Below are 13,745 nucleotides of genomic sequence, written 5' to 3'. Positions count from 1 at the left end.
TGAAATCACCCATAATAAGACATTGACGCTTACTTGCCCATTCCATTTGAATGTAGAGGCTTTTGTCATAATCTTCACAATCACCTGGTCTGTAGATTACTCCTACTCGCATTATACCTTTGTTTCCAACTATCTCACACCATACAGACTCTATACTAGCATGTGAAATGTCTGAATCCGGGAAAGCTATCGTCGCACTCAGGCTGCTTCTGATAAGAAGCATTCCCACCACCCCTTCTATCTACCCTATCCTTCCTAAATACATTATACAAGCCGTACTGAAACTCGTCATCCCCAATTTCCGGGTGGCACCACGTCTCTGTAAGCCCTATTATGTCCACGTTACTTGTTTTAACCAGCAGTTCGAATTCGTTCATTTTATTGACGACACTTCTAACGTTACTGTATAAACAATTAAGATTTACTGTTCTTGTATATTTAACAACCCTAACACAACCCTTGAAGTTTTTTAGGCTCTCTTCCCTGGCATTAGCTACCCGCCCACGTGAAACGTTTCTGCCCCCAGAACATCTAAATAATACGTCCAGTTGGGGTAACAGATAAGAACTCTTAAGGTATGTGCAAGAGTTACTTTGACCAATATTATCAGATAAACGCGTGTTAGTATTACCCATATCCCCCCTAACTAGCAGTTTCCCTGAACCTTTAAGGTATCCTCAATAATACTGGCAAAAACCTTTGCACCACCTTTGTTTAAGTGTATCCCGTCTCTACAAAACAAATTCCTTCTACCTACAAGTGTGGGCCATGCTGATAGAAATTTCCCCCCTAAAGCCTTGCAGATTCCTTCAAGTCTTGAGTTAATCCACAAGGCTCTTAACATATAATCCCTCCTATCGTGTCTGGGCAGAATTGCAGACACATAGACATTGTGGCCAAGCTCGCGGCATTTCCTCAGCATGGTCCTATATTTTTCCAACAAATCGTCAGATTGTGTACGTTTAATATCATTAGTTCCCACATGAATTATAATATTCTCTTTACCCCCTTTAAAATCTGACAATCTGTTGGTGACATCATCAATAGTTGCTCCCGGCAGATATACCCTGGTTCTACTCCACCTATCCTTATTACAAAAAATATTCCCCGTTTCCCTGACAATGGAGTCTCCTAATAAAACAATGTCCTTTTTAACCAGAGTAGTTTGCACTTGGTTTTTCTGTTTTGAGGCTCGAATTGGGTGTGCATCACTTGGTAGATTGCTGGAGTTGTATACAGAATAGAATGCCCGGATTGTAGGGAGTGTTATGTGGGGGAAATAAAATGACGGCTCAGGGATCATCTGGGGGAGCATTATAAGTCTGCTGTGGCCGAACATTTTTGGGAGAAGCAGCATCAAATCTCCCCAGAGGACACGATCATTGTGGACCACGCACATGGGTACTGGGAGCGTAAGTGGCTAGAAGGTTTACGGATTGGCTCATCCAGTAAGAATACCATGATTAGAGATAGAGGTATACGCATACATCCTATTTTTGAAGCATTTGTCCGTAGTATGGATGAACAATTTTGTTTCCCACGTAACCGAGCCATTTCCGCTTCTGGTTCTGCCCATGCGCCGAGGGAACCACGTGGAGGAATACCACGTGTGGAGGTACCGTGAGCCTGTTATATAAGGAGATGTTGCAGGAAGTCTTATCACTGTTGAAGAAGGGAGCTGATGCTCTCAAAAGCTTCAGGTTTTTTAACGCTTTTAATTTTTATATTTTAGCATATTTTATAGTAAATAATTTTATTATAGTTTTAGTATTCCGTAATATACAGCCATGAGTTTATTGTAAATTATAGTTAACAATATAATTTGTTTTTTCATATATATTTATTTGTAAATTTTAGTTACAGTAAAATTCATTTAATGGTTGGTGTATGAGTCCACTTATTTCCTAGACATAAACTGGAGCAATGTGGCATTAAGGGCAAGTTACTGCTATGGATAAAGGGTTGGTTAAATGGAAAAAGAGAGAGTGTAGTTATCAATGGGCACTGATGTTACTAGTGGAGTTCCCATGGTTCAGTGCTGAGCCCATTGTTGTTTTCAATATTTATTGATGATATTGGTAAAGATATATCAAGCTTAATGTCTAAGTTTGGATAATATAAAAAAGTTGGCAGGGTGGTTAACAACAGTCATCAGGGTGAGCTACTGCAACAAAATTTAAGAAAATTGTGTCGATGGCAGTTGGAGTTTAATATTGACAAATGCAAGGTACTGCATATGGGTAGCAGTAACTCCAGAGTAACTTATCAACTGCGTTTACTACCCAGGTAGTGGAGAATGAAAAAACCTGGTGGTAACTGTGTATTTGGGATATTGGAGGTAATTTTCAGATATGAAATTCTCTGAGCAGTGCTGACATGCTGTCAGGACAGCTGACTGGGTTTTGTCAATGATATACAGAAATTTTACTAGCAGGGATAAGGAGGCGATTATCCCTTTATATAAGACCATGGTTAGACTGCATCTTCAGTACCATATACAGGTTTGGAGGCCTCACTTTAGGAAGAATGTAGATATGATGAAATGGGTGCAGCAAAGGACAACCAGACTGGTGAAGGGAAGAGGGTGCTCTTATCTAGAAAGACTTCAATTTTACAAATTGCAGCATCTACAGACTAGGCAACTGCAGGATTTCTGGTTAAGGTGTTTAAAGACTTGAACGGATTGAGTAAGGTGAGTATTAATGGCATTCTTCCACTTGTTGAGACTACACACGAGAGAGCATAATGTCAAGTTGACGGAAGACAGTTGCAGGATAGATGCGCCGAAGTTTTCCTTCAGCCAGCAGGTGGTTGATTGTTGTAACAGGCTTCCATTTGTTGTTGTAGAAGTGGATGGGTTGAATAAATTCAAGGAAAAACTAGACAAATTCTTGGAGGCTACAGATGGGTGAACTGTGCTGTTTTTTTTTTTTTTTTTTTTTTTGGCTGATGCTATATAAGCTTGCTTTCTTGAATCATTTTCCATTACTACTACTACTAATAAAACAATACTTTGCTGTGGACACACCGGTCACAGTTAGAAGCAGGTCAATCACTGGTGGAGGTAGCAAGGGTCCTGAATGTATTCCAGATGTGACATTTGTACACTGGGGGTGTGTCCCGAACAGCTGTACAAGGTAAATGATGGGTCGTACCGGCAGGTGACCAACATCCATCCATAACTGCCAGACAATTACAGGCAAATAACAGTACAGAAACTCTCATCTGAGTTCACAGCTGCACTGGGATTAACCTGTTTTAAAACCTGTAAAATGGAAGAAAGAGTTTTGTAAGCGCGATACTTGGTGGCACATGACCCTCTACTTTGTCGCCAAGAAGAAAGTTCATTTCAACTGGTTTTTTTATGGACATGTTAACTGCACTGAAGAAAAATGGTCCAAATATATGTTCACAAATTGGTCCATAAATATGAGGGAAAGTGATCGCTATGAATAGTTGGATGGTCTAGGAATAGTGTTCAACGTAGGTACGGAATTGCAGGTCTTCAAAAGAGAGAGGCTCTTCTAAGCGTGTAGATTTTGCACAAAGATAAATTTAGGCATTAAGCTTCAGTGTAACTTGCCTATAAATTTTGAGTTCTATGACTAATTTACTTGCTTGTTTGCTAGATGGAAAAATCCAAGTTTCTGGGAGAAGAAAAAAACACATGAAAACCTCTGGAAACTAACTCAGTCAAGATGAGAAATCCACAAAAGTTCCTCCCTTCAGAGGGATCTGAACCAAAATCTGTTTTGCATGATGTGGAAGCTGATTTAGAAAGAAACGAAATCTTTGTACTTATATCAGACTTTCAAGGAGTGTAGTTCCTTTTAATCGGCAGTAACGCACTCTACCACATATAGCATAAGTGGTGAAGAATTTTCTTCAGCGTGAGGAATGATTCACAAAATTTGTCTCCACAAAATGTGACTCAATTTCTCTACTCACCTGACGGTATCCCACATGAGACACCCTGAGTGGGGGGGGGACATATTTATACCTCATCTTTTGTATAGTGTACAACAATTTACAATTTATTGGCTGAAGCATTGTAACCATGACATCTTTGAAATAATCGCAATTTCTATTTTCAGCAGTGGTATGATAAACGTTTGTCCTGGAACATTTCAGAATATGAAGGAATACGGAAAATTTCCGTTAAGGATCACACAATATGGGAGCCGGATCTAGTGGTGTACAATGCGTAAGTGCATATATTAAATTTTTTAATAATATGAGCATATTTTAATAGCATATTCTGTGTGAATAGGTATATATTTATTCCAAACTACAGTTATAATAAAATATGCATATTATCTTATTAGAAACATATTTAAGAACTGATAGATACTAGTATGGACTTTAATGTAACAATAACTTTCGGTAATACGTATTTTTATATTATGAATTTTTTAACACATCATAGTTAATCAGTGTACTACAAAACATCATGCCTTGTTAACTTCAAGAAAAATACAGTATTTGCACAATTAAGAAAGTGGATGATATAATCAATCACAACAATTCAATCTCATTAGAAGATTAATACCTCGTGGAACATTCTTTGGCTTTTCATATCAGCTGTGTTCTTCTTCTCTAAGAGTGCCTTCTGGACCAATTTATAACAACTCCTGATATATACTTTTTCTATTTCTCTTTCAAAACTGTCATCAGATTAACATCCAAAGATGGCCACATTAGCCATGATATGCCGTTACCACTTATCACAAGAATATTCCATCAGATTAAGACTAAACCTGAACTAACCAGAACAATTCTGCAATTGTACTTTTTTTTCTTTTTCTTTTTCTTTTTTTAGTTAGGTATTTATCCTGTTTTTGTCTTGCATTACTTCAGCGGAACACAAGGCTCTACTTCAACAAAACTGGTACAGTGTAAGTAAGCGCCTGGAGAGTAGGCACATGTGAGGTTGTTGTTGTTATTTGGTTTTTAGGAGCATTAGCAACTAAGGCCATATTGCTCCGAGGATATGTGGTGGTCATTCCCTGACCTTCCCGCATCCTCCGTATTTGGTGGTCACGGGCTTCAACCCTGGTCTAACCAAGAAGCGTGTGCTCGCTCCTGCCCACCTGGCTACGGAGGCGCCACATGTGAGGTGATCTGATTGAGGTGTATAAGGCCTTGAATGAGTTGAGCAAGCTGAATGCTGATGGGATTCTTCCTCTAGCTCAGACTAAGAACCTGAGAGGGCACAGTTTGAAATTGAGGATTTGTTGTTGTTGTTGTTATTATTTGGTTTTTAGGAGCATTAGCAACTAAGGCCATATTGCTCCGGGATATGCGGTGGTCATTCCCTGACCTTTCCGCATTCTCCGTATTTGGTGGTGACGGGCTCGAACCCCGGTCTAATCAAGAAGCGTGTGCTACGCACTTCTGCTCCTTCCCACCTGGCTACGGAGGCGCCTGAAATTGAGGAAAGATAGTTGTAGAATAGATGTGCAGAAATTTGCCTTTAGCCAGCGGGTAGTTGATTGGTGGAACAGGCTTCCATCTTTTGTTGTGGAAGCTAATAGCCTAAATAAATTTAAGGCTGAGCTGGACAGGCATTTGGAATGAATGGAGGGATGAAATGGGAGCTTTTTTTTTTTTTTTTTGGCTGATGCTGCATAATCTTGCTTTCTTGCATCGTATGCCTCTACTAATGCTAATGCGGAACTGTCCAAAATATCAGTTGTGGGAATGGCCACAAAGTCTCTAAGGCAAAACAAACATTTCCAGCATGCCCATATTGCAAGAAACAGTCCCTGCGCCGTGATTCCTTTTCCAGGTCCAAACTTCATTGTTAGGACTACACCCTATAGAAAGAAGCATCTACAATGTGCAATTCTTAATTATTTCAAGTATTCTTGAAACACAACTATCTACCAAACCCCCTCACTGTGACTAGTTTCTGATATCTGCATTATAATTAAATTAAGAACAAGAATTAATTTTTGTAATGACTTTGAGAATTTTGTGTAATCTGCCCAGCACTCAGATTACACTGTTTCAGGAAAGCCACTCTACTGACTGAAAATCCCACAGCCAAATTAAGCATTTTACTTAACTCTCACACCAGGAAAATCAAGATATAAATGTCCAGACTGTAGTCACCAACTTTATAAATCTCAATTCATCGAAGACTACAAATCAAAACATCATCATCATTATCATCAGAAAATGAGATGTAACACTTGATCAGTGCCACTGAAAATTATCCCCATCTCTATAAAGCAATCTTCATTTCCTAATTCTGATCATATAAGTTGAAACTGCAGCTGGACATTAATTATTAGCTGAAATTCAAGATTACAGTAAAGAATTTTGGCAAACAACCAATCATCTATGAACTATGATACCAAAACTAGAGCTTTAATTTTTCAATATTATGGCAAATTAAATAAAGCTACTAATGACTTAGTCATGATAGATAAATCCCAAAATGAGCTTTTGAGCTACAAAATGAGTTACTGAGCTAATCAATTTATCAAAACTTGGAATTAAAAACCAATACTGTTTTAAAAAAAAAAGTAGTTAAAAAGCAATACATTAGGGGAATGGAATTCAACAATCCCTAGATTATCAACTAATTGATCACCTAACATAATGGGTGAATTCATGTGTTTCGAAGTTCCTTCATGTTTTACAATTAGATGAGAGGCTTTGATTTACCTTCAAAGCAAGAGGAGAGATTTCCCTAACCTTCTTTCTTGGGTTCAGCTTTCACTTTTGCAAATTTGCATTGCCCAATAACATCTCTTAACTCTGCTACAACAAAACAATTCTGGTAACCTTATTCCTTCAGCTTCCTCTGCCAATACTAGACATCCTTATTGTCACTATGAAGAACCCATTTTCTTTGGGTTTTTTTTTATCTAATTATATTGAGTTCCTCCACTTACTATCTCCATTCTAAGTTAAAAAATTAACAACTGATGACCAAATTAAAGAGATAAACCAGGTAAGTAATAATAACTTACTATATATTAAAAATTTTCAGTCAGCATTCCAAGTCATGAAATTTAATGCAAACATGCAATAATATCCCTGCAATACAAATATGCAACAAAATCAGTTAAACTGAAAGTTATATAAGTTATAGAATATCTGTATTAAACTGAAAGCTAAAAAAAAAAAAAAACCCTTTGATTTCCAGACTGGATCTGGTAAATATAGGAAATAATAGTATTACGTAAGTATAAAATATATAATACAGTAATATATATATATATAAATTAAAACTAAAAGACCCAAATTATAGATTTTGTGTCTCATAATTATGAATATTAAAACAAAACAACTAAAACAACTTAAAACAAAATAACAATAAATGGCCAACAGAAACATTAATCAATGTTCTAATCCTACAACTTTACCACCCTGCTCCTATCAACCATAGCAATTACATATTGAATACACTCAAAATGTAAAAGTACAAAATATTACTTTGAAATTCCTAAAGCTTATTAAAAAATGAGACTGATAGTGAATAATATTTTAAGTGGTTATAATAGTTTTAATGATTTCATCTCTCTTCTGAACAGTGGAATTCTCTTAACTACTGCACTCTTAGAAAGGTAAATACTGAAATAATATTTTAAAAACAAAAGCTTGATCCTCTTCATTTCAGCTTTCATATCTCACAGAGTAAACTGGGCAATGATTTATATCAACTTATATATATACGTCTAAAACTAAATTTATAATTTATAGTATTTGGAGACAGATCACAAAAATAGGTCAACTTTCATAAAATCATGATTTTTACACCAAATACAGTATATTACAAACAGCTATGATCTCATTCAACAGGTGAATCCCCCAATACCTTCTAAATCTACACACTTTACACATCTGAGGATAAGCTTTCAGGCCTCTTGAAGAGAATGCCTCACTTTGAGCTGAAAACTAGGCCCTGCACTTCATAAATTACTTCTCATCAGTCTGAAGTATACAGCCCTATTACGGTTCTTAATTTTAGGAAAATGGAAGACATCTAAAGGTGGGAGGTTGAGAAAACAAGGTGGGTGCTGCAGACTTTCAAAGTCACTCCTGATTGGAAAGTCCAGTGTGAGAGCAGCCTGGTGAGCAGGAGCATATTATCAGCTATGCACTGGACAACTTTGGATATCTTCCCATGTCTCTTCAACTTGATAGCCTCTCTTAACTTATCTAGGAGGTTTCAGTAGTTCTCTTTAGTGATGCTGTTGCCTTTTGGGATGTAATCCATGAGGATCATACCTTTAAAGTTACAGAAGACTGCTGTGATTGTGTTGGCACACAACTGAACTTTGGCTTTTTTGGAGGTTGGTGAAGATGAATGTTTCCACTGTTTGCTCGTCTGTTCTGTTTCTGGGTCATAGTGATATATTCAGCATTCATCCATCATTATTATTTGGTCAACAAAAGTCATTACAGAACCTCCACAAAGCTCCAATAAGTGTGTGGAATATTCTCTCCTGTGTAGCTTTTGAATATTTAAATTTTTCATAGTTTGAGGCTTTCGGTCCAAAAAATTTATTAGTCTAAGCACACTTTCTAACATCATTTAAATTGAGTAAATAAGTCTTACACTTGCCCACTGACTGGTGTCTAGATGCCAAATAGCTTTGAAAGGTACTGACTTGATGGTAGTACTCAACTGAGAATAAGTAACAGCAGACTTCTTTAATGGAGAAGTGTTACTTATTCAAAGTATAAAAAGATGGAAATTAGAATTAGTAGAGACATATGATACAAAAAAGCAAGCTTATAACAGCATCAGCCAAAAAAAAAAAAAAAAAAACCTTCCCATTTCACCCATCAATTTGTGCCAAACATTTGTCCAGTTCTTCCTAGAATTTATTAAGCTATCAATTTCCACAACAACCAATGGAAGTTTGTTCCAGCAATCAACCACCACCTGGCTAAAGGCAATTTCCACAACTGTCTTTCCTCAATTTGAGTTTATGCCCCCTCAGGGGCACAATCTGAGAAAGAGGAGGAATCTCATCAGTACTGACCTTGCTCAAACCATTCAAGGCTTTATACACCTCAACAGAACCGCCACAAGTGGGTAGGCAAAGTAAGTGTCGCTTACGGGCGGCAGTTCAGGAGGGTGCCAGAAATATTTTTGACACATCCAAGTCAGGCCTCTGTTTAACAAACTTCTTAATAGCAAAATTTTCTATTTAGCAATTTTTTTTAAATTTCCCCTTGATAATTATATTTAATAAATATTGACTCAAATATATCATTATCAACTGATCCAGGTAATTGGCCAGAAAACCTGACAATGAAACAACGCAATTATTTGATTCAAAATTATCCTACTCAAATTAAAAATAGAGAATATCCTTCCGATTAAAGTCAAAGAAAATTTTCAGATGTTTATTATATGAAAATTCTGAAAAAAATGGAGAAAAAGGTCAAAGGTTACTTTATTTCTTTATCGAGAAATTCTGTACAGTATTTTGCTTTTGTTGCAAGATATTTGGTGACTGTTAAAACCAACTAAGTAATAAATATGGATTCAGTAATTGGAGAAATTTATCTATTTTAGGTAAGCATGAAACAAGTACATATTAAAAATCATAAAAAATGGTTAGACTGGCACAGTCACTAAAGATAAACATTACAATCCACACTAGAGAACAGCAATTATATGATATAGAAAAAAAGGTAGTGTATAGCATTTGGGGGATCTTCAAAAAGATTTATATAAAAATAACAATGGTAACTTTTTAAAACTTACTGAAACAATTGCTAAATTTGATTCAGTTATGGCAGAACATATTTGCCGTATTCAAAAATCTGAATCAAAAAATATCAGCATTATTTGGGTGATCAAATACAAAACAAAATTATTGAAATAATTTCACAAAATATTATAGATAAAATACCAGAAATGACTAAATATTTTGCTATGATTTTGGATACAACGTCCATTATAAATAATGTTCAACAGATGACTGTGATACTTAAATTTGTATTTAGAGACAGAACTATGAAAGCACTATGAAAGTTAAAATAAGCGAACATTTTCTTGTATTTTGCCCTGTGCGTGATGGCATTAGTATTAGTAGAGGCACACGATGCAAGAAAGCAAGCTTATGCAGCATCAGCCAAAAAAGCTACGATTTCACCCCTCCATTCGTTCCAAATACGTGTCCAGCTCAGCCTTAAATTTATTTAGGCTATTGTTAGAATGAACCTCAAAAATATGTAACTAATTAGGTGATTCTACCAGACAGGGATCGTTTGAATATATATCAAACATACTTATTGTGTAAATCTAAATATTCAGAATTTACGTGTGCAGGGCTCGAATGTGCACGAAAAACGCAAAGGTTTATAAAAAAAAAAAAATTACTTGAAGTTAATCCTAGAACATTTTTCATTCCATGTGCTGCACACAGCCTAAATCTTGTTGTAAACAATGCCACTGAGACTTCCTTTGAAATAGCTTATTTTTTTCGAAATTGTTCAGAAATGTTTTTTTCTCATCATCAACCCATCATTGAAACGTACTTTAAAAATATATAATTAATTTAACACTTAAACCTTTATCTGACACCTGATGGGAAGGAGAGGCCAAAACTGCTGATAAACCAAATAGAAGAAATTTACGATGCTTTACTTGAAATCACTGAAAATGAAAATAGATATGGATACAAGGAATCGTTCTAAATCAATAATAGCCTTAAAAATAACATCTTATGTTTCTTTGTTCAATTATAATTTGGCATGATATTTTAAATAAAATTAATCCAGTAAGTAAAATGCTCCAAAAAGGAATTTTGACATACATGAAGCTTTTGAATGTCTACAAAATATTACGGAATATTTGAAAGAAAATAGAACAGAGGAAGCATTCTAAAAAATTCTCGATTCAGCTAATAATATGGCTACTATCATTGGCATCAATTCCAAACAAAATTTCAACATTCATTTTTTCTTTAAAATTATGGACAAAACAATTTTCTCGTTAACTGAAAGGTTTACAAATATGAAAGAACATTAAATGAAGTGACACTGATTGTAATGAGTCTGATATGGATGGTTTAGCATTATTTGAATAATTAGATTTAAATTTATATTAAAAACAATATTACTCCATTTGAAGTATTACAATATATTTTTAAAAACGATTTTTAAACAGATACCTTTCCAATTGTAGCAGTTGCCTCAGGTGAACAGTTTTTAAAAATTAAAATTAATCAAAAATTATTTATGATCAACAATGTGTCAACAACAAATCTCTAATTTGGCAATAATTTCAATAGAAAATGATCTTTTGGAACGAATAAACATAATTAAAATAATTAATAAATTTGCATTTCTTAAAGCAAGAAAACATAAATTTGTATAATATTTTTTAACATTATAATTATCCTTTTATTTTATTATTGTGATAGAGTCCGATTACTTTGATTTAGAATTTAAAGTTTATTTCCAGAATTTCAGAATGATTTTGTTATTTTTGATTGTTGTTTCATTATATTATATGTGAAATATGTTGAAATTTTTTTTCTTTTTAAAAAAATGAATAATAATTATTATGCTTTATTTTATTTTTTAATCTGAATATTTTGGGACAGCAAATTTGATTTCGCTTACTGACAGCACATAGAGCTGCAGAGGCCCTGCACCTCAATCAGATCACCTCACAAGTGCCTAGTCTCCAGACATTGCAATTTGTAGAACTTAAGTCATTCTTGGTAAGAGCAACTCTTTGTTCCCCTTACCAATCTGGTTGCCCTTCTCTGTACTTGTTCCAGTAGTTCTACATCCTTCCTAAAATGAGGCCTCCAGACCTGTAAGCAGTAAAGGTGTGGCCTGACCACTGCCTTATACAAGGGGATAATCACCTCCTTATCCCTGCTAGCAAAATTATGTAACAGACAAGAACTCATGAGCTGCTCTGGCCACCTGTCTGCACTGACAGAAAACTTCATATCCAACTGCACACTTACCCCCAGGTCTTTTTCATTCTCCACTACCCTGAGTATAGTACCACACAGTTGGTAGGTTACTCTGGGGTTACTGCCACCCGTAGGCAGTACTTTGCATTTGTCAATGTTAAACTTCAGTTGCCGTCTCTCAGCCCATCTGCCCAAATTTGTAGATACTGTTAGAGTAGTGTACTGTCATTAACAACCCTGCCAACCTTTGTATCGTCTGAAAATTTGAACATTAAGCCTGATATCCCTTCATCAATATCATTGATAAATATAGAAAACAACAAAACAACCAAATCATGGGAGACACCACCAATAACATTAGTCCACAAAGGACAGTGTCCATTGATTACCACTCTGTCTTCTCCCACTCAACCATCCCTTTATCCATAGCAGCAACTTGCCCTTAAATATTTATTGCTCCTATTTATACAGCAGTCTTTCATGTTCAACAGTATCAAAAGCTTTCCTGAAATCCAAGTATATGATATCAAAATTATTTTTTGCATCCATTTCTGTTCTGACCACATCACAGTATCTAATGAAACTAATCAGACAAGAATTTCCCTTAACAAACCCATGCTGTGTGTGTGAACTATTACTGCAGTCTTGTTTAGATGATCCTGGATTGCTTCTTTAACCAGTGATTCCATAACTTTCCCCAGAACAGAAGTTAAACTAACAGGTCTCTAATTACTTGTGTCACCCTTTGTGAATAGGGGTTAAATTTGCACATCTCCAGTCTGTGGGGACCTCCCCTGAATCCAAGGATGCTCTCATAATTATGCCTAAGGGTTTGCTTACTTCTTTTGCTGCCTCCTTTAATATAACTGGATAGATCCCATCCATCCCAGGTGCCTTTCTTGTACAGTCAGTCCTCGTATAACACGTGTTTACATTACACGAATTCGATCATACACGATTTATAAATAGGAGAGCGATATCTTATATAACATGAACCGGATTCGCTTATGCACGATTCGCCTTTGTGTTTACAAGAAATGGCAGTCGAACACTGATGTATGTTTTTTATATCAGTGAAGGAGAAACACATTTAACCATAATAACGTAAAAACCCACACAATTCCAGCTATCGGTATTATCGCAAATGCAATTAGATCAAGTTTACTACCAGTTTATAACAGATTCCACTCGCAGAAATGCAACTGGAAATTATTTTTATTGTTTTATGATAGTAACCCCCAGAAATGTGCTTTAGTAAAATGTGAGGTGTTAATAGTGTGTCTCTGCCTTTACGGTGTTGTTTATTCAGTTGCTACACACGCACAGCTTTATGTGTATCAAGCGTGCCTCCTCATTTTGTAATTGTGCTTTATTCCCTAAAAATGAGTAAAATACTTAAAAGGTCCCCTCGACGTGGGCACCTGTACATGGTGAGGGGACCTCCCAGTGACGCTGCTGGACTTCCAGACTAGCATCACTGGGATCTAACGCCCATACCTTGGTTCCAGGGTTACACCTTTGGAATCCGGCGTGTGCAGCCGTGCGCCGCGACCTGTGGAAGCGGAAAGGGGGATCCTGGTGGTTGAGGGGCCCAGCCTTAATACACCACTTTGGCCCCTGCTTCGACAAGACGGGCGGTCCCGGACCGGCTCGACTGGGATCAATCGGCAGGTGGTTTTATACTGCTAGGGTCAACTGCGTTCCAATAAGTCTCCCTCCCTTTGGTCCTGGGACGGGATAAAGACTTATTGGTAACGTGGGTATGGTGTTCTAAGCGAACTCGGCGTCCCATTCGTGTACGCAGTACCTGCTAGTTCACGAGTGGGCGCCCCCCTCGTAGGG

The 13,745-nt window shown here is 36.4% G+C and overlaps 1 protein-coding gene across 1 annotated transcript in view; it reads left to right on the top strand.

The window, feature by feature from the left end:
• Nucleotides 1–13,745, top strand: part of LOC150089244 (neuronal acetylcholine receptor subunit alpha-10-like) — a 114,295-nt gene that overhangs the window by 40,183 nt on the left and 60,367 nt on the right. Inside the window, exon 4 of the mRNA XM_090390400.1 lies at nucleotides 4,095–4,204. Within this exon, the coding sequence (XP_090246526.1) occupies nucleotides 4,095–4,204 (110 nt within the window). The remainder of the gene's footprint in view (nucleotides 1–4,094; nucleotides 4,205–13,745) is intronic.

This window comes from Mastigoproctus giganteus, chromosome 2 (assembly GCF_048544385.1).
Source record: "Mastigoproctus giganteus isolate SK-2022 chromosome 2, ASM4854438v1, whole genome shotgun sequence".
In the NCBI taxonomy this organism is placed as follows: Eukaryota; Metazoa; Arthropoda; class Arachnida; order Uropygi; family Thelyphonidae; genus Mastigoproctus; species Mastigoproctus giganteus.
The sequence above is the reverse complement of the archived record's forward strand: the minus strand, read 5'-3'. Positions and strand labels throughout refer to the sequence as shown.